Below are 20,220 nucleotides of genomic sequence, written 5' to 3' on the forward strand. Positions count from 1 at the left end.
CAACACGTGATAGGGCATAACAAAGTGCCTGGCACATAGTAGGTGCCCAAACACATGGCAGCCATTGGGTCATGGTGTGGGTTTCCTGCAGAAGGTGCTGTACTGATAGCAGCCAAATGGTTTACTAGGAGAGCATCTATCTCCACAGAAGTGGGTTCCCTGCATCACACTACCTGCTGAGGATTGAGTTGGGGAAGCTCTTCCCAGCCATGGCTCTTTGTGGTTCCTGGAGTCTTCCGCTGCTTGTCTGGCATGTTCAGCTTAACGTGAGATGTCAGACTGTGTGCTTTTTATTGAACATTGGAGAGAAAGCTCTGTGCAAAATTCTAGGACACAAAAGGATTCTGCAAGTGGAGGCATGAATTGGGTTTCTCCCAGGTACATTGAAGGACTCATGATTTGAGCCTAGAATGGTGAAGGTGAAGGGTGTGTCATCACTCCGCAGTGCCAAAGAGGGGCTTATAACCTCAGAACCTCCACCAGTTATTAGTACTTACTGAAACTTAACATGTGCCAGGCATGATATTAAGTACATTATGTGCATTGTAAGAGCTGCTTGGAAGTCTTTAAGTCCAGCATCCAAGCCCACAGAGGGTTTCTGTTGACTGCTTTTTGTTTGTTTGTTTTCTTGAGTATAGGTCACACTTTCCAGTTTCTTTGCGTGTCCTGTAATTTTTTGTTGAAAGCTGGCCATTTTCAATAATATAAAACTGTGTCTCTAAATTCTGCTCTTTTCCCAGTTACTTGGTAACTTATCTGAACTAGGGTTATGGAGTCTGGCTCCCCCATGTTGTGAGACTGCTGCCATCTCTTTTCAGTTTGTTTCACTCTTGTTTTTATTATAAATTGTGGTTTCTCAAGAGTTGCCCCTGTGTCCGCACAGCTTAGTGGTCAGGAGAGGTTGTGGTCAAACATTTTGAATCTGTGAAGCTTTTATCTAATTCTTATGGTACTCTGTGTGGGTTGGAAAATGTATTCAACATTCAGGCATTTGCAGTGTGCCACAGATTTTACTTTCTGTGTGGCTCTTTCACATGTTTTCTGCCTGTGCACGTGGCCTTATATTTAAGTAGGGCTATTTAGATGACTAAGGCTCTCTCAGTCCCTCCCGTGCATGTGTGTAGCTTTCCAGATTGCCAGGAATATATGGGAGGTTCTGAAGGCCCACTATGACTGTCCCATTCCCTATATCTCCTTGTTATAGGGACCTGGCTAGTCACTGGCCCATTGCTTGCCCCTGTCAGGATAACAGGCTAGCTGTACCATTGACCTTCTCCATTTGTTTGCTGCCAGGAGCACTACTGTTTCTGACAATGTTCCTGGGTGTGGGATGTCCCCTTACTTTGCTCCTTGTAAGTGAACTCCTTCTGGCAGCAAAGTGGATGGTTTTCACAGCTTGCCTCGCCCTGGTAGGACCACTGCAGTGACAGAGCTTAGTGGGGAGTGGAAGGGTCTTGGTCATGACTGCCATAAACTCCCACGGTTCTTAAAGGCCCAGTAGTTTCTCTTGAATAAATGTTTCTCAATTTGCTGTATCCCCTTGCTCAATTTCCAGAGTATCAAAGTTGTTTTTGAAAACTGTATCCATTTCTATCATTGTTTTGGGGGGAGAGGATTTATCAAGCTCCTTGTATGGCATTCTGGAAGTCTCACTCCTACACACTACTTTCGTGGTCTCATTAAACCGCCACCACATCCTTGTAGCATAGGCATGACTACTCCTATTCTAGAATAGGGCACCAAGAGGACCAGAGAGGAGGAGCGGCGTGCTCAGGGTCACACAGCTAGTGAAAGATGGAGCTGTACTGGATCGCAGCATCCGAGGGCAGAGAACAAACTGAGTTCTCTGATTCTCTGGGGTTGTGTCCCCCTCCATTACTTCTTAGCATGTGATATTTGACAAGTGCTTTCATTGCACTTGACCTCACTTTCTTTCTCTATAAAATGGGCATAAAACTTCCTAAGATAGTCACAGAGGTTTGAAAATTAGATGAGTTATGGGTAAAGCACTTAGAGCACTGCTCAGACCCCAAAACACAAGGGAAAACTCTTTTTTTGGAAGCAAAATGGCCAACATTTTACTCAGCCTTCCATGCCGAGAGGTTTTACCTCAACTGTCGGGACAATTCAGATGGATTAGCTGATTCCATAAAGATGCAGAACAAGGAAGAAATTTCTTACAGCCACCTGGATTCTTGCCCTGTCATCCACCAGCTGGCTGTTGACAGTGATCATATTAGGTAGAAACAAATGAAATCACTGGTATTTCACCTAAGCAAGTGACAATTTCATGTGGTTCGATCTAAGAGTAATATTAATGTTGATAATGAGAGCAACTGAGTACAAAGTCACTGACAAAGTCATTTTCATGTACATATTCTCAGTTAATTGTCCCAGCCCCTGTACAGTCTAGGCAGGGAATGTTAGCATCATTTTGCAGGTGAGGAAATTGAGGGTCAGAAGCACAGTTCAGTGCCCGCAGCCACCTGTTCACTCTGTCACTTGGACCTCAGCGCCCTTATCTGTACAATGAGGTCAACAGGACAGAATATCTCTGTGAGGCCTAATGTGCTTGGCTACACAGACATCTAAAGGGCTCTAAGAAAGCAGGGAGACGGAGAAGAATCCTTGGATCTTGTGGGGCCGGGTGTGTGTTTTGGCCGTGTTTGGGGTACACCTGAGCAATGGAAGCTTAGTCTGCATTCTGCAGCACCTCTGCCGTTTTATCCAAGAGGGAGGCCGATAGGACCAGCTCTGGGACATCAGGACAGGCTCAGAATGTTTCCTGAGTGCCTACTGTATGCAGCTATTTTGTGAAGCCCTCCACAGGCACAGCCACAGAGTCTTCCATAATAGGTGCCATTATTTCCCCCCACTTTTCTGAAGAGGAGCCTGCAGCTCAGAGTAGAATGTTGGCCCAGGGTCACACGGTTCGTGAGTGGTTAAACGAGAATCTCAGTCCAGGTGGATCTGACTCCACATCCTGATTTTTTCCTCCCACACGTGGACTCTGCGCGTTAACTCCAAAGTAGGTTAGAAAATTGTCACCAGCTGTAGGCTTCGTTTCTTTTCCATCCATCCATCTTGTTTTCAGCCAATGTTTATTTTGTTTTCTTCTCGTGCAGAGAGAAAAAAATGTTGTAGTCTGGATATGTTGGTTTTATGCATTCTGCTGCCTATAGCTCCCTTGGAACATTTTTGGCTAAAATGTAATAAGTGAAACCACTGAATTTTTGGAGGGGGCGCTATGGAATGTTCCTCTCAGAGGCCAGAGGAGGAAACTTCCCCCCAGATTACAGCCTCAGAGTAGACTTTTAATAAGCATTTTTTTTTTTTTGTATCTTAGGAAGTTTTCTGTGATGCCGATGACCCATGGAATTGAAACTCATCTACCAGATCACTCTGTCTCATAACACCTTTTGCTTCTTTGAGTGTCGCAATTACTTTTCTGACAGCTTATTCTGAAGATAGACTTTGTGATTTCCGGTGAATGGAAGGTCCGTGAGGGGTGGTGTGAGGGTGGAGCAGGAGGGGAATTGGCAGTCACCAGGGAGCCAGGCACGACCTGCGTTCATCTGAGGGTACGGATCTCTGGCAGGCTTGTTTCAGAGCCTACGGGCCTATACGACAAGAGGAAAATTCCATTGAATGGCTGGTGGTTTGGCTAAGGCTGCATCCAGGGATCTCTGAGTGAATTTGTTTCTCCTGGAGGGGGTGGCCTTTCTCCACACTCCCCCCCACCCCTACCCCGTTTCTACCCTCCCTGGGTCTCTCTTGCTGGGCGTTCCCTCATTCAGTCGTCATATTTATTGAGCTCCTACCGTATGCATAGAACAGTACCAGGTGCAGTGGAGGAAACAGGTGAATTAAACACAGGCTCTCCCTCCCTAACCTAGGTCAGGAACACAGGGTTAAAGGCCACGCCATTTATTCACATATTTGGGAGAGAGAGGCCGTCTCCGGCACGTGTGATGAGAAGGACAGGGTGCTGGGGAGGCTGTCACGGGGGACACAGCAGGTAAATTTCCCAGTAGCCTAGGGCCCTCTGCAGCTGTCTGGGGCCTGGGAAGCAGTCGAGACATAGGTGTTGCATTGTGTCCCGACACACCTTGATTCGAGTCTGGTTCGGCCCATGTGTAACTTATAACCTTGGGGAAATGCTTTCATTCCGTTTTTTTAAAATGGTGGTAAAACATAGGTAACATAAAATTTACCATTTTAACCATTTTTAAGTGTGCAGTTCAGTGGTATTAAGTATATTCACACTGCTGTGCAGCCATCACCACCATCCATCTCCAGAATTCCTTCATCTTGTAAAACTGAAACGAAACTCTGTACCCAGTAAACACTAACTCCCCATGCCCCTCCCCGAAGCCCCTGGCAACCACCATTCTACTTTCTGTCTCTATGAATTTGGCTGCTCTAGGGACCTTATGTAAGTGGAATCATACAGTATTTGTCCTTTTGTGTTTGGCTTATTGTACTTAGCATGATGTCCTCAGGGTTCATCCATGTTGTAGCATGTGTCAGAATTTCCTTCCCTTTTAAAGCTTATTAATATTCCGTTGGGAATATATACCACATTTTGTTTATCCATCCATCTGTTGATGGACACTTGGGTTACTTCTACCTTTTGGCTACTGTGAATGATACTGGCATGAATATGAGTGTGTGCGAGTATCTGTTCAAGTCCCTGCTTTCACTTTTTTGGGTATCTATCTAGAAGTGGAATTTCTAGATCATATAGTAACTGCATGTTTAACTTTTCGAGGAGCCGCCATACTGTTTTCCGTAGCAGACACATTTTCCGTTGAGTTTTGCATCTGTGGTTTTCTCCTCTATGAAATGGGCATGGTAGTATGACGACCCACCTAGGGTTGCTGTGAGGCTGGAACGAGGTGGTGTCTGTGAAGGTCCCAGCAGGGTGGATGGTACACAGTAGGTGCCCAGTACGTGCTCATCCTCTGCACTTACCTGGGGAGGTGGAGCTCTGTCAGCTCACGGACATGTGGGGTCACCCTCTCTCTCCCGGTGTATCCCTCAGCCATGCAGCCAGCTGACCTTCCACTTTGGGAGTCTCCTGCCCTCAGTCTGTCTTCCTTTCTAACTCTCCTCTTTTTCCCAGGCTGTGGCAGAGCTCCTGCAGACCCTGGATCTGGAGAAGAAGACAGTGGCCGTGGGGCATAGCCAGGTGAGTAGAGCTTCTTCCTTTTGCCGTTCTACCCATGACATCAGGGACGCACGTGAGACCTGAGTCTTGTCCTTCCTCAGCATCCACTACTTCTGCGTGTCTCCTTTCCACCAGACAGGGCTGAACACGGGGCTAAGTGATCTCTGCCCTTGTTATATGACAAGGCTGTTAAGACAAAATGTTATAATGTGGGAGGAAATAACATTGGGGAATATCATTTATTAGAGGTAACACTCCCAGGGACCTCAGTGGTCTGGAGAATTAACATCTGGACTTCAGGTAGGACTTTCGGAACCTCAGAAACACCCATCTTCACTCCGAGCCTTGTAACTTTTGCTTTGCAACCAACTGTAACACAACAGTAGTCCTAGCGGATTAGCAGCAGTAAGTGAAAGGAGAGGGCATGAGAAGAAGGTACATGATTTTAGGGCTGAGAGACGTAGATTTCTCCAAGCTGGTGTTGAGCCAAAAACCCTTCCAGAAAAGTTGAAACGTTTAGAGAAGAATTTCATGGAGCCCTAATATGCTCATACATCTTGTAAGTTTTCAAGAGGGAAAATATAGTGTTTAGGGCTCCCCAAATGATCTGACCCTGGAACCCTCACCCTTTTGTTTTTGTGGAAGACCCATTACCACCTCCCAGAACTAGCGTTCCCTGGGTCATAGTGTGGGGAGTGGGGAACAGAGGTTGGAAACTCAAGGACCCAGGAGGAGGGCAGGGGAGTAGGGACAACGTTTAGAAATACAAACCAGAGAGAGAAGAGACCAAGGGACCACCTCCCCACTTAGTTATCTACTGATTGATTAATGGCACCCAGGAAACCTTTGTCAATTAATTGCCTTCCACGTTCAGGTACCGTGTAAAGTGTTGGTGGCATTATTGGCCATTAGTACCTCTTGCAAAGTGAAGTGTGCTGCCCCATCACACCTCTTTCCTCGGAGAGCTCACAGTCATTCATGCTGGTCATTGCCCCCTAGACACACTAGCCTCTCCCCGCAGGCTTCTTGGTCCTTCTACAGCCTATGGTTGAAGCTGTTAGTCTGCTGTGGTTCCAACCTGATTGATCCTGCTGGGAGCTGGCAGCAACTCTGTGGACATTTCCAGTAGAGGAGATAAACCCCTGGGTTACTGGGCTCCCACCGCAAGCCTGGTGCTATGCTAGGCAAATTCATATATTATTCCTCTTTTCCCCTCACAGTCTCTCTTGAGATAATTACAGTATCCCTTCTTCACAGATGAGGAAAATGTACCTCTGGGAAGTCAGCCCCTTTTCCAGGTCCTCTAGGGAGCCAGGAGCACAGCTCCCATGGAAACCTGTACTGGTCCAACCCCCAAGTTCTCTTCAATACGCTGTGGGTTCTGTTGTTTATTAATGGAAATATACAGCAAATTCTTTACACACAGGTGTTTATGGTCTTGAATCAGAGGAATTCTTCTTCAGCTCCAGGAACTTCATCCTTCTAGACCAGTGGTTCTCAAAGTGTGGTCCCTAGACCGGCTGCAGCAGCATCACCCGAGAGCTTCCCGGAAACAGAACTCTCAGGTGCCACCCCAGACCCACTGACTCGGAAACTCTGGGGATGGAACCCTGCAGTCTGGGTTGTAACATGCCCTGTAGGGGATTCCAGTACATGCTCAAGTTTGAGAACCACTGTTTAGATAAATTACTTAGTTATTTCATGAATTTCAAAACCAGTCCCTGTGATCCCATCAACTATTGCAGAGCAGGGAAGAAAACAGCAAGATGAAAAGTCGCTATACAAAGTCTCACAGTGGCGAGGCAAGATGTCTACAAGCCAAAAACATCCCCATAATAAAACATTATTATTATTAATACTTGGCATTCACTAAGAAACTGTCCAGAGCAAATCAAGGTCACTGTGTCCTTTGGGAAGCCAGGCAAGGCAATAGACTGAGATCTTTAAGGGCAGATGCAACTCTCATGCTTTGCAGGGTTCGGCACTTAATAGGTGGGAAGGCTGTGAATAGGGGAAGAGAACAGGCTGACCTGGTCCACACCCAGGCCCCACCACTGCCTAACTGTGTGAGTCTTGAGTAAGTGATTTAGCCTCTCTGAGCCTCAGTTCCCGCATCTGTAAAATGGACCCACTGCTCTCTACCTCCCAAGCTGGCTGTGGGAATCAGTAAATTACAGGGGCTGGCTGTCATCACTTGTGGCAGGCATTTGCCAACGGGGTCAGGATGCTTGTCAAACAGGATAGCGTTTTAACGTTTAAAGAATTAAACTCCTCTAATCTGGAAAATTACTAAGAGACGGGTAGCTAATTCCTCAGCAATACCAGAAAGGAGAGCGGTTGCCATATTAGATTTTTAAACCTTGGCTTGCCTAACAGTGGCTCCCAGAGATCCCTTAAAGATAGGGATGTTGGGATGTTACACTCTGCGTGGGCCCGATAAGCAGCTGGACCCCTGAAAAGTGAATAATTTAGATTTTTCTTTGTGATTCTCAGCCCCCGGTACCTTATCGAAGCCTGTGCCGAGGGCCATGACATTTATGAAAAAGGTGGGATTCCACATGCCGTCGGCCTTCTGGTCGGCAGTACACTCTTAAAAGGAAAAGAAAAAAAATCAAGCTAAGATTCTGCAGCGGCGATGACTTATTCCCACTCTGCGTATGGTCGTTTCCAATTATCTTTTTAATGAAAGCCTCATACTTAATAACGGGTTTGGCAGCACTCGCTGCCTTTTGTAATATATGGACTAGCGCTGTCATCACTTTGATCATTGATTTTTTTTTTATAGCAGCTTTTGGGACTCACTAGCTTGTGAAATTAATACAGTCATTATTGAGGCAATCTGATAGGTAATGAGTCAGTCGTGTCTTTATTTCAATGAGGCTAATTGTCTTGGTAGTCCTGGCTGATAGTGTTCTGTAAAGCGATGGAGGGTTGCAAAACAGAGTTAGCACCGATTGGCTGCGCTAATTTCCATTTTCCCTCTGAGAAAAAGTTTACCGTGGGATTAGCAGAGTGGTCTTCATTACAGAAAATAGGTTTAAGGGAATGGAGAATCGATTGAGACCCTTTGTTCCACCTGGAATCAAACTGCATTTCAGCCTCAAACTCCCGGTGTTTGGATCATGTGAGCGAGGAAATGAAGCTTCCTGCCGACGTTGAGAACGGGTACAGGGCGTGGACTTGAGGTTCTGGGTTCAAGTCTCAGCTTTGCTGACCACCAGCTGTGTGAACTTGAGTCAGTGACACAGCTTCCTTGAGCTGACAGATTCCTCGTGGGACTGTTCTGCGTATTAAAATGGGACACAGGAGAAAGAGCTTTGGAAAAATGTAGATGCCATGCAAATGTTAATTACATTCAGTGACAATTATAGTCTCGTCTGGAGTCAGAGAGAGGGAAATAAATCCCGGTGTTACCACCTGCTGGTGGAGGATTGTTGGCACATGCCTTTTTTAGCCTTAGTTTCTCCCTCCATGAAATGGGGGGATTGTTGTAACTACCATGTAAGATTTTGCATGTAAAGTGCTTTGCCTGCATACCAAATGGTTAGTTCAGATCCAGAACACAGGAGGGCTCCATCAATGTTAGCCATTGATTGATAATGTCATGGATTACTTGACAATATCAGTGATCAAGGTGGAGCTCACCAGTGGCTCCAGAGAAACTGAACACCTTTGGGGCTACAAGCCACATCTGGCAAAGAAACGCACAGGACTGTGCTTAGAAATATGCAGCACCAAGGTGTCTGAAACGTAACCCTCCCCTGTCACCGACTCATACATATCCCAGCAGCAGAGTGTCTTTCCTTTGCCTCTGGGGAGGTGACACCAGCTTTAGCGACCCCACCGCATTGGCCGGAGCAGGCCTGGCCCCAGAGCTTCCAGTTCTCTCTGAAAACCCTCCCGTGTTCCCTGCAGTCTCTTGGGGGCAGCTGCGAGGGTGCCGGGGAGGCAGTGATCACTTTGCTGCAGGGGCCCTCATCCATTATTGATGCGCCAAGGCCTGGAAACTGTGTTTTCCGCTGTGTTCTGCTCAATGCCTACACCTCCCGCCGGTGGCACCAGCCAGGCTCCATCCGCTCCTGACCAAGGAGGGCTGCCCTCACTTCCCCCACATTCTCTGCCCCTCCTTATAAGGCAGGACCGAGTATTTCTGGGGTGGCGCTTGTCTCATGGCCAACAGCACTTATCAAAAAAGAATGCACACCCAGGACTGACACCAAGCCCATGATTCTGCATATCCTGGGGTGGGGCCTGGGAATGTGCATTGACCACCTTCCCTGGGTGATTCCGGTGCACAGAGACGCTTAGGCAGGTCTGTCCTACCAGTGGTTCTCAAATGAGTGTGTGCATGAATACCCTGGGGATTAAATGAAAATGCCAGTTCTGATTCAGCAGCTCTGGGGTGGGGCCTGAGATGCTGCGTTTCTAACAAACTCCCAGGAGGTGACGATGACCACACTCAGGTGCGTGGACCACACTCTGAGCATCCTGGGACCAGAAGAAGGGAAAGAGGAGGCATCAGGAGACAAGATGCTTTGACCATTTAGACCCCCAGTCAAGGGCAGCTACTGACAGATATTTCGGGTAGATCTAGGAGAACTGGGGTCTGAGCGGCAGCCCCTCCCACTTGAGGCAGTCTGATTCGGTGGCAGCGAAGTCACCTGCAGCCTTCTCTCCTTCCAGGTCTTCCTCAAGGCGGGCGTGGTCTCCAGGCTGGAGAAGCAGCGGGAGAAACTGGTGTCTCACAGCATCATCTTGTTCCAGGCGGCTTGCAAGGGCTTTCTGTTTCGCCAGGAATTCAAGAAGCTGAAGGTGCGGGGGCCCAAGTGCCTTGTGAACCTGGCAGGGGTGCTGGTTCCTGGAAAAGCACCATCTGTGCTGGTCCGGGGGCTGTCATCCCTGCTTTTCACACTTCCTCTTGTGCATGAATCTCCAGTGGGATGTTAACGTGTGGATTCTGGTCCAGTGGGTCTGGGGTGAGCTTGGGGGTCTGCCCGTCTCCCATGATGGTGCCAGGGCTGCTGGTCCGCAGACCCACCCCGAGTGGTCAGACTTTAATAGACACTTTGTAAGATGATATGATTGTTCTAGGACCCTGACATCAAATCACCACCGATGTGAGCCTTGGTCAGGGTATCCACGAGGTTGTCCAAGCCCTCCTGGGTTGGAAATGGTTTCAACCTGTCCCATCTCTGGAGAACTTGGCTTTCATGGGTCAGCAGAGAGCACGTGGGCAGGACCCGGCCACAGAGGCCTTTGGGACCAAATATCAACTAGTGACATGATCGTGGCCACTGTTTCTCGCGGGCAGCGTCAGGGATTTTTGAGGATAGTTTTGCCTTGCACAGTGACTTCTGAGCCTGATCCCCATGTAAGAGGTGACCCTGTTGTGTTACGTAATGTTTTCTACTCCTTGTCCTATTATTATTATTAGGTGATGCAAGATTAAACTGTGGCCTAATATTGATGCCAGGAGCCTGACTCCATGAAAGGAAGGTTGTTTTTTTTTTTTTAAGTTTACCCAATCCCTTCCACTAGGATAAACCCATTTCCTCTACCCCCTTTGCCACCTTCTGCCTCCTTCAACTGGGCTGGGAAAGGCCCTTCAGTTTCCACTCTCCCTCCCCTGCAGATTCACCGGCTGGCTGCCCAGTGCATCCAGAAGAACGTGGCTGTGTTCCTGGCGGTCAAGGACTGGCCGTGGTGGCAGCTCCTGGGTTCCCTTCGGCCCCTGCTGAGTGCCACCATCGGGGAGGAGCAGCTCCGCGCCAAGGAGGTGGGTCCACGGGGCAGGCAGGGCGCCTCCCCCCGCCCCCCCCAGCCCTTAGTGTTTGCATCCAGACCCAGTGCCCCACCCCTCGAAACTCTTCATCTGGGAATGCTCCACCAACAGCCCTTGCTGCCCCCTTGCAGATAGCTCTCTGCTCCCTTAGACACAGACCGCCCTGCACCACGTGGCCAGCTCCTCCCTAGGCTAGTGGGTGCTGGTCAGAGGCGCCATCACCACCCCGGGGGCGTGCGAACACTCGCTTACTGCTCATCCCCGCGAGACTCAAGGCGAGCGTTTCTGAGTCCTTTATCTTCTTACCTCTCAGGGGGCACTCCCCTTACTCTCCCTTCTACCCCGTTAGCACCCACCTGGTATAGATAACTGCTCTGATTGGTTTCTGGTTTATCCTGTCTGTTGTTCCTTTTTGCAAAAATTAGCAAATACAGGCACTTCTCGGAGATAGTGCAGGTTCAGTTCTAGACCACCGAGATAAAGTGGATATCACAATAAAGTGAGTCACGTGAATTTGGTGGCTTCCCAGAGCCTATAAAAGTTGACACTGTACTTTATTAAGTGTGCGATAGCATTCTGTCTAAAAAAACAATGTACATACCTTAATTAAAAAATAATGCTGTTGGAAAAAATGCACCAATAGACTTGCTCAACACAGGGTTGCCACCAACCTTCAATTTGTAAAAAAAATACAATGTCTGCAAAGTGCAATAAAGCCCAGCTCAATGAAACAAAGTATGCCTGTATACACACATACATACACACACTGAACTAATGGTTCCTTTCTTTTTTATACAAAAGGTAGCATACTATGTTTTCTTCTGCAACTTGCATTTTTCACTTCAAAATATATTTTAAGAATCATGCCATGTCTATTTTTTTGGATTTTCTTTAAAAAAATGTTTTAATTGAAATATATTTGACCTGCAACATTGTGAATTTAAGATATGCAACATGTTAATGTGATACATTTATATATTGTCACAGGATTCCCATTTTTAAAGAAGTCTTCCTTGTTCTCTTTTCATGGCCACATAGTCCTCCTTGGTGTGTGTGTTTCATGGTTCACTCCACCAGCCTGCAGTGGGTGGGCATTTCAGTTGCTCCTAATGGTGGTATTGTAAACCTCGTGCTGACCCACTGGCCAGAAAGTGATAATTGGGGAAGATGAAGAGCTGAGCGCCCGTCTCACTCGGGCGTGCCCAGTCTCAGGGTAAGCAGCGGTCCTGTTCTGAGGATTTGCATTCAGCCCCTAGACTGGGCTGGTGTGGACCAGACTTGCATGAGCAGAGACACTGATATTCAGAAATGGTCAAAGGAAACATCCCTCGTAGGAACTTAGCATCTGGGTGTCATCACAGATAGGCTGCTGAATTGCCTACTTCATTCCCTGGCCACTCTTTATTATATACATGGAACCTATACCTCCAGTCCAGAATGGCTTCTGTTAAGGTGTTTGCTTTTGTAGGTGGAGCTTACAGCGCTGAGACAGAAGCTAGAGAAGTCAGAGAGGTCTCGGAATGATCTCCGGCAGAACACAGACCTGCTGGAGAGCAAGGTAGCCCCATCCCTCCTGTGCGGGGTCCCTGTGCGGGGGGAGGTCTGCTGATGGAGAAGATGATGAGGATGAGCCTGGCATTGTGCTAAGTGCCTTCACGCCTCCTCAGAAGAACCCTGTGAAGTGTATGCTGTTACTGTCCCCGTTTTACAGAGGAGGAAGCTGAGGCTCTGGGATATTAGGTTCCTTCCCCAGGCCACACAACCAGCAAGTATAGAGCTGAGATTCAAACCCATGTCATTTGGCTCCAAAGGGAAGAATTTCTTAAATAAGTCACAAAAGCACAAATCGCAGGGGGAAAATGATCACTGTGACCCCAGTAAAGTAATCAACTTCTGATTGTCAGAGCATAAAATAGAGACACACCACATACTTGGAGATGAAATTTGCGACTCATATAACTGACAGAGTAACCAGAATATGTAAAGAATTTCCTCAAATCAACTGGAAAAAAGGCAGACACTCCAGTTAAAAAAAATGGGCAAAAATTAGGAATTGGCAGTTCCCAGGAACAAGAGTTCCTGTGATCAGGAATTCAGATGGCCAATAAACTCATGAAAAGATGAGCAACTAACTAGCAATCAGGAAATGTAAATTAACACGACAATAGGTGTCATTTCACGCTTCAGATGGGCAAAATCCAGAAGTCTGATGTAGCCAAGTGCTGGCAGGGGTGCGTAGCAGCAGGAACTCATGCTGCTGGTGGGAGTGTAAGTTGATCTCATGGCTCTTGAACAATCTAGCATTATCTCTGAAAGATGAAGCTGCCTATACCCTATGGCCCAGCAATTCCACTTCTAGGTACACTTGGAGGAGAATCTCTCTCACCTAAATGAAAAGACAAGAAGCTTATAGCAGCAGCATTTGTCATGTTGAAGAAATGTAAACACCCAAAAGGGAGTCTGTTGACAGAATGGATGAACATATTTTGTTATACTAAAAACTGAGTTACCAAAGTGAAAATGGATAAAGAGGCAGGCAAACTGTGGCCCATAGGGCAAATCCATTCCATCACCTGTTCTTTGTAAAGTTTTATGGGCACACAGCCACGCCCATTCATTTGTGCATAGTCTCTGGCTGCTTTTGTGCTACAAAGGCAGAGTTGAGTAGTTGTGACAGAGACTGTATGACCTTCAGAGATTAAAAATATTTGCTATCTGGCTCTTTATAGAAGATGTTTCCTGACCCTTCAACCAGAGATACATGAACCAACATGGATTGCCCTCGAAAACAAAGTGCTGAAGGAAAAGGATTAATTTACAAAAGAATGCCTAAGATATGTTACAGTACATATCAATTTTTAAAATGTGCACAACAATACTATACATTGATTGGGGAATATACCTAAGTAGTTATGGTGTAAAGATATTCATGGGAATAATAATGCCAGATTCTGCGTAGTGGCCGACTCTGGGGGATGGAAGGGACACGTGACTGGGGAAGGTTGGGCTGGGGGAGTGTGTGACTGCAGGCCGGGGTTTTCTCTCTTTGGCTGGGGATTGAGTTCGTGGGCTGGGGATGAAGACGTGAACCGGATGGCCCTGCCCCCAAGGAGACGATTTCAAATTACAGACCCCCTACACGTCTTCATTCAGTATTATGTGGGGCGCAGTCAGTGAGCTGTGGGGAGACGGCGAAAGAGCTCTCCAAGGAAAACTTGCTGTCCCACTCAGCTCTCGGGGCCTGGATGAGGGTGAGGAGAGGAAGGCACGTGTCTGGGGCACAGAATTGAAAGGGGCACCAAAAAACTCAGCGAGATAAATAATATTTAATGCAGTATCTTTTTTTTTTTTTTTAATTGAACCATCTTTTTCCCTTTATTTATTTATTTATTTATTATTTATGGCTGTGTTGGGTCTTCGTTTCTGTGGGAGGGCTTTCTCTAGTTGCGGCAAGTGAGGACCACTCTTCATCGCCATGCGCGGGCCTCTCACTATCGCGGCCTCTCTTGTTGCGGAGCACAGGCTCCAGACGCGCAGGCACAGTAGTTGTGGCTCACGGGCCTAGTTGCTCCGCGGCATGTGGGATCTTCCCAGACCAGGGCTCGAACCCGTGTCCCCTGCATTGGCAGGCAGATTCTCAACCACTGCGCCACCAGGGAAGACCTAATGCAGTATCTTTTAAGAGATAAATTGCATGCAAAAAATCCAGGATGAGCAGAATATCAGAATTTTAAATAAATGCAGGGTTTGCGGGCCAAGATTAGGGTGAGGCAAGTGACGAACTCTGCACGGTGGGATCCTGTCTTGATTCTTTATTTAAAAGTTTGATATTTTAGTCATCACAGATTTTTGGCATTAATTTTGATTTTCTTAAAGATTGCGTTAACGTTTTTAATTTATCTTGATTTCTGAGGTTTTCGGTGCTCCCTTCAATTTTGCACCCTAGTTGAATGCTTCGCTGCCTTTCTTCAGGAAGCCCTGGGTACCTCACAGGGTTCTGGTGAAGTTCAGATGGAACTTATTTATTCCCTTGTTCATCACATACTATGTCTGAGCATCTCCCGCGTGGCAGGCATTCAGCCGGACCCCTTGGACACAGCCAGGGACAAAGCAAAGTCCCTGTCCTCACCAAGTCTCCAGGCCGATAGAGGGAGACAGATCACAAGTAAATAAACATGCAAACTGGTTTCAGATTGTGGAGTGCTGCAGGTATTAAGCAGAGCGAGGTGACGGTGGAGGGAGGTCGAGTGGGGGCCAGTATTTCCTGAGTGGTCAGGGAAGGCTTCTGTGGACTGAGATATTTGAATCTAGATCAGAACGATTTGCTGTACCCATCTCTGTGCAGATCTGGAGGAAGGGTAGAAACAGCAAGTGCAAAGGTCCTGAAGCAACATGAGATAAAGCTCAGTCCAGAGCAAAACTAGAGCTTTCTCTACCAGCGAGGCTATGATGTTATCATTACTGGTAATATTGCTTGGTTTGGTTGATGGCTAATGGGGACTGTAATTAGATTCACCATCAAGCCAACATAACTCCTCCTTGGCCCTACGTTCACAGCCTGAGTTGAGCCTGGCTGGCTCACGTGGGACATGGAATGAAGTTGGGGTGGAGGGGCTGTCTCTTTTCCACCCTTCTCATCCTCCCCGTGACTGTGTCCACTCTCCCCACCAAGGGTCCTCTGTCTGCTTAATCCACACCACTCCTATGGTCAGGCAAGAGGCAGGGGCCCCTGGAAGGGAGAGTCACGTCTGCACACAGAGTTAGGAGAAGCTGGGCGGGCGGGGCTGCTGCGCCATGAGCCGGTGCCCCTCTCGTGGACGAGACTGTGAGGCGGAGTGGAAATGACAACTGAGAGTGCCTTACATTCTCCATCGAGGCTCCAGAGGGCCAGCGGCCTGACCTCTCTTGCCGGAAGTAGCCATGAGTAGAGCAGCAGAAGCAAAAAATCGGAGCTCTGTGGGCTGGTGGGGAATATCAGTGACTTCCCGGTAGAAATTCCTTCCCGCTGAGCTGACACTTGATGCAGTAATTCATCTCGAGCTGTCAGGTTGGACTTGGGGGTTTGCGATGTGTCAGCTGCTGGGCAAGACTTGGAGAGAGGAATGCGGTGAGCACCTTTAGCATCTAGAGCTCCAGCTTATGGGACACTGGGAGGAGAGAGGGAGGGAGCCAGGCTTCTGAGACCTGAACCAAGCATAGACATGTCAGCACCTACGGAATATTCTGTCCAGGCTCTTTTTGTCTTTGTATCACACACAGTTGAATGCATGGGGCCTTGAAAAAATAAGATAAAAATTTAAAGCTAAGAAAATCAGAGCAAAGGGAACTAAGAGTTGAGGAATATAGAAAACCAGGGAAAGAGTTAGAATATAGACATTTACCACTGGCCTCAGACTCACTCTTACTTCACAGCCTTTGCCTGTGCTCTTCCCTCTGCCTGGAACATTCCTCTCCACCCTCTTCACCTGGTAAATGTCGGGTCATCCCTTCTTACTTAGTTCAGGTGGTGCTTCCTCCAAGAAGCCTTCGTTGACCCTCTAAGGGTGGGTTAGGCCCCCACTATATTCTACCACTGGCCCTGTGCTTCCTTCCCCTCACAGCATTGATTGGTGCAACCTAATCACCTGTGTCCCAGCTAGACTGGGAGAACCCAAGGGCAGGGATGTGTCTTGCTTATCACGTCAGCCCGGCCCCAGGTACAGAATAGACACAGAATGGGTGAGTGGAACCATTAAAAGTGGGCTGAAATATTGACACTGAGCTTCCTAGCAACCAAAGCAAAGAGGGAAACAGGATATTCCATAGACATGTTGTGCCTAGGTTAAACATACACACACACACCTGTTGCTTGAGAAAAGAGTAACTTTTCAGGGTATTGAGATAATCTAGATATTAGAGAAGTTTCTCCCATGAATCCTCATTAAAAGGGCACCAAGGGCACTATTCACACAGTAAATACAAGAGGGGTCTGTAGGAATGCTTTTGGTAGCATCTCCTTGAAACGCAAGCCAAGGGTGTGACGCCAGTGCCATAAAGAGAATTCAGCCAGGAGTCGAAGCAGCACTTTATCCAGGAAGCACATTAAGATGACTGAGTGTTAGGATTTCTTCCTCTTCCTCCTCAAACCCCCCTTTCTGCCGCCTCTTCTTCCTCCTGTTTCTCCTTTCCTCCTGCCTTTTAGACTTTATGTTAAGGTCCAACATACACAAAAGTGCACACATCTTAAGTGTACAGCTTAGTGAATTTTCACAAAGTGGACACACCAATGCAACCAGCACCCAGAGTGTGACACAGGTCACTCCCAGCTTCCCTCAGATTCCCCCCTTTCAGCCACTACCCTCCACCCGTAACCACCAAACTGACTTCTGACACTATAGATTAGTTTTCTCCCTGTTTTTGCACTTTGCCTAAATTCATCAAAGGTGTGTACTCATTTGTGTCTGGTTTCTTTCATTTGACATCATTTGTGACATTCATCCGCCTCGTCATGGGTGATGGTGGATCACTCCCTCCCTTTGCTGTAGAGTAGTCCATTATGCGCAGAGACCACTCTTAACCCCTTCTACTCTAAAGAAACATTCAGTTGTTTCTGTTTTTCAACTATAAAGAACAAGCCTGCTGTGAACAGCCTCACACGTGTCTTTTGGTGCACAGGTCATACATTTCTGTTAGGAATACACCTAGGGATGGAATGGCTGGGTTTTAAGTTATTTCTGTGTTCAGTTTTCGTAGATGCTGCCAGACAGCTTGCTACCGTGTTTGTGTCGGTTTGCACTTGCACGTGGCCACAGGTGAGCATTCTGCCTGCTCTACATCCTTACCTGCACTGGGCATTATCTGCCTTTTTCATTTAACGATTTTGGTGGGTGTGCACTTGTACAACATTGTGATTTTAATTTGCACCTTTTCACGTGTTTTTGGCTATTTGGTTATCCTCTTTGGCAAAGTGGTCTTTCACGTCTTTTCTATTGCTTTTCTTGTTGATTTGTAGCAGTTCTTTATATGCCGTGGATATAAGGTCAGTTGCTCAATGTTAAGTAGTACACATGCCTTCCACTCTGTGGCTTGCCTTCTCTGATGTGGTAATTTGAAGTGTTTTCTGAAGCCCTGTGTCTCTTCAGACCCACCAGAGGGTGAGGAGGAGGTCAGAGGGCTCCAGGACTCCCATACCTGCATCCATTACAGTATATGCACTTTTTTGGTTTCATTCTATGTTTTTATCGATTCTCAGATGCACATTATTTTCTCCCTTTGTACATCTCTGGACTCAGGATGCATCTTAACAGTCATTGGCAGCTAACACTAAAAATTGGCCGCATGTTCGTTTCTTACATTCTGTAACGGTGCATCTTACAATCAGTGGCAGCTCAGATTTGGTGGAATGTAGCATGTTGGGGCCCCAGTAAGATTCTATTTGAAGAAAGGGCTCTAATTCCCTTCCCTCCCCACCACCTCCCACCCACGACCTGGGCAAAGCTACTGTTGATTTATATTGGTTGCTTTTGCACTTTAAAGAGCGTCGGAATCATCCAGAGGAGCTGTTAACCCTGTAGCTTCCGTGGTCCCATCTCTCAAGGCTTTGACCCAGGAGGGAATCTTGGAGGTGGGGGTCCTTCAGTGCCTCTTCACCAAGCCTTGAGGTGACTCTGACGCGGGAGGCTTGTGCTGTGTTAGAGCAGTGGTGAATGTGTGTCAGAATCCCCGAGAGGACGTGTCAGGATGTAGATCGCTGGATCCCGGCCTTCGAGGTTCTGAGTCGGTGGCTTGGGGTGGCCCTGGAGCTTCTGTGTTTCTAATAAGTTCTCAGGTGATGCTGAACCTGCTGGTCCGGGAATCACACTTTGAGAAACGTTAATACAAAGTATCTCTTCCCACATCTCCTTCCACACGGTTCTCCTTTCTTGGAAGCGAGTTTCTGTTGACAGTTGGGGAGCAGACACTCCTTCAGGGCTGTGCCTCCTGAAGACCCCCAGCCCCCTTCACGGCGTCTGCACCCCACCCTTATCTCAGCAGAGGGGGGGAGACAGCTGCAGAACCATGGCTGAAACTTGGTGTTGCCTCATCAGTGGGAACTCCATTGGACGGGGCTTAGTCAAAAGACAACGTTATGGCAAAATGATTTGAGTGCTTCATTTGCGAAGGAGCAGAAGAGGAGACGAGGAGCCTCTGAGTCGCTGGCTGTAAATCTTCTTCAAGCAGAATCGGCCTGGATGCCAAGTGGGGCTTTTTATTTTCACAAGGAAGCAGCCAGTCTGGTAGGGAGCCCTTGGCAGGCTGCGGGAGCACGTGGCGGTGCGTGAGAGAGGGGTGGTCTCTTCTCTCTCTGGAATATATCCAGGACCTTATTTACGGCAAAAGACGGAGGCCCACGCGCCCCGATGTCTGGCCTCATTAGCCCAGGAAGTTTCACTTCTGGGTAAGGAATTGCCGAGAGAATCACCGGGATGCAGCGGGGACTGGAGACTTAGGGCAGAAGTGCGTTAGCGCAGCCCTGAGGGAGGTGACTCTGATGGCCGTGACGGTGTCCAGCAGCAGCTGACCTCTAGGAGGGGACAGGAAGTGACTTGCTGGGGGTCACGGGCCTTGACCTCATCCCAGCTCTCCTGACACCTGGTTCCGTGCTCTGGCACAGCGCTCTGCCTCGGTGGGGACGGGATGTGGTAGCCCCTAGTCCCCAGGAGAATAAAGCAGCCTGGTTTCCTCCCTGACTCAAGATGTTAGGGTCTCTCGGGCCTTCACTGGGGGCACATGCCGGGGAGGGCATCCTCCCGGCGGACAGCCAGCTGCAGAGGCTCTGCCGACACTGGGTGAGCCTGTTCAAGGATGGCCACGGTGGGGTGAGCCAAAGCCCCACAGAGGAGGGCTCGGCTGGAAAGTCCATTCTGTGTGCCTCTGCTTCCCCAGGTGAAAATGGGGCCCGTCATCTCGTCTCTACCTGCCTTGCAACACAAATGCAGAAGCGGGGGCTGTACGAGGTGGGGATGAGGACAGTGACCTGCCCCGGGGCTCTGGGACAGGAGCGGAGGGTCCATCGGGACGGCTGACCTTGTGCCCTTATTGCTGCGGGATTGTAGGCAGGTTCTTCAAGACTCTGAGCCCTTGTGTCACCATGAGTAAGACGGTGACGGTAATATTACGCGTTCCTCTGTGTAGGGCTGTTTGGGGAGGTGCCTGTAAAGCAGCCATCACACTACCTCTGACGCATCACCACTGTGACTAATACACAGCTGACATTTTTTACCTTCCCCCCAGCAAACTGAGTTCCTCA

The 20,220-nt window shown here is 48.1% G+C and overlaps 1 protein-coding gene across 1 annotated transcript in view; it reads left to right on the forward strand.

Annotated features, from left to right (window-relative positions):
- MYO18B (myosin XVIIIB) overlaps positions 1-20,220 on the forward strand; it is a 218,838-nt gene that overhangs the window by 79,694 nt on the left and 118,924 nt on the right. The window contains exons 21-24 of the mRNA XM_061169252.1: positions 5,126-5,191; positions 9,854-9,982; positions 10,803-10,946; positions 12,421-12,510. Of these exons, the coding sequence (XP_061025235.1) occupies positions 5,126-5,191; positions 9,854-9,982; positions 10,803-10,946; positions 12,421-12,510 (429 nt within the window). The remainder of the gene's footprint in view (positions 1-5,125; positions 5,192-9,853; positions 9,983-10,802; positions 10,947-12,420; positions 12,511-20,220) is intronic.

The sequence above is a fragment of the Eubalaena glacialis genome, chromosome 15, assembly GCF_028564815.1.
Source record: "Eubalaena glacialis isolate mEubGla1 chromosome 15, mEubGla1.1.hap2.+ XY, whole genome shotgun sequence".
NCBI lineage: Eukaryota > Metazoa > Chordata > Mammalia > Artiodactyla > Balaenidae > Eubalaena > Eubalaena glacialis.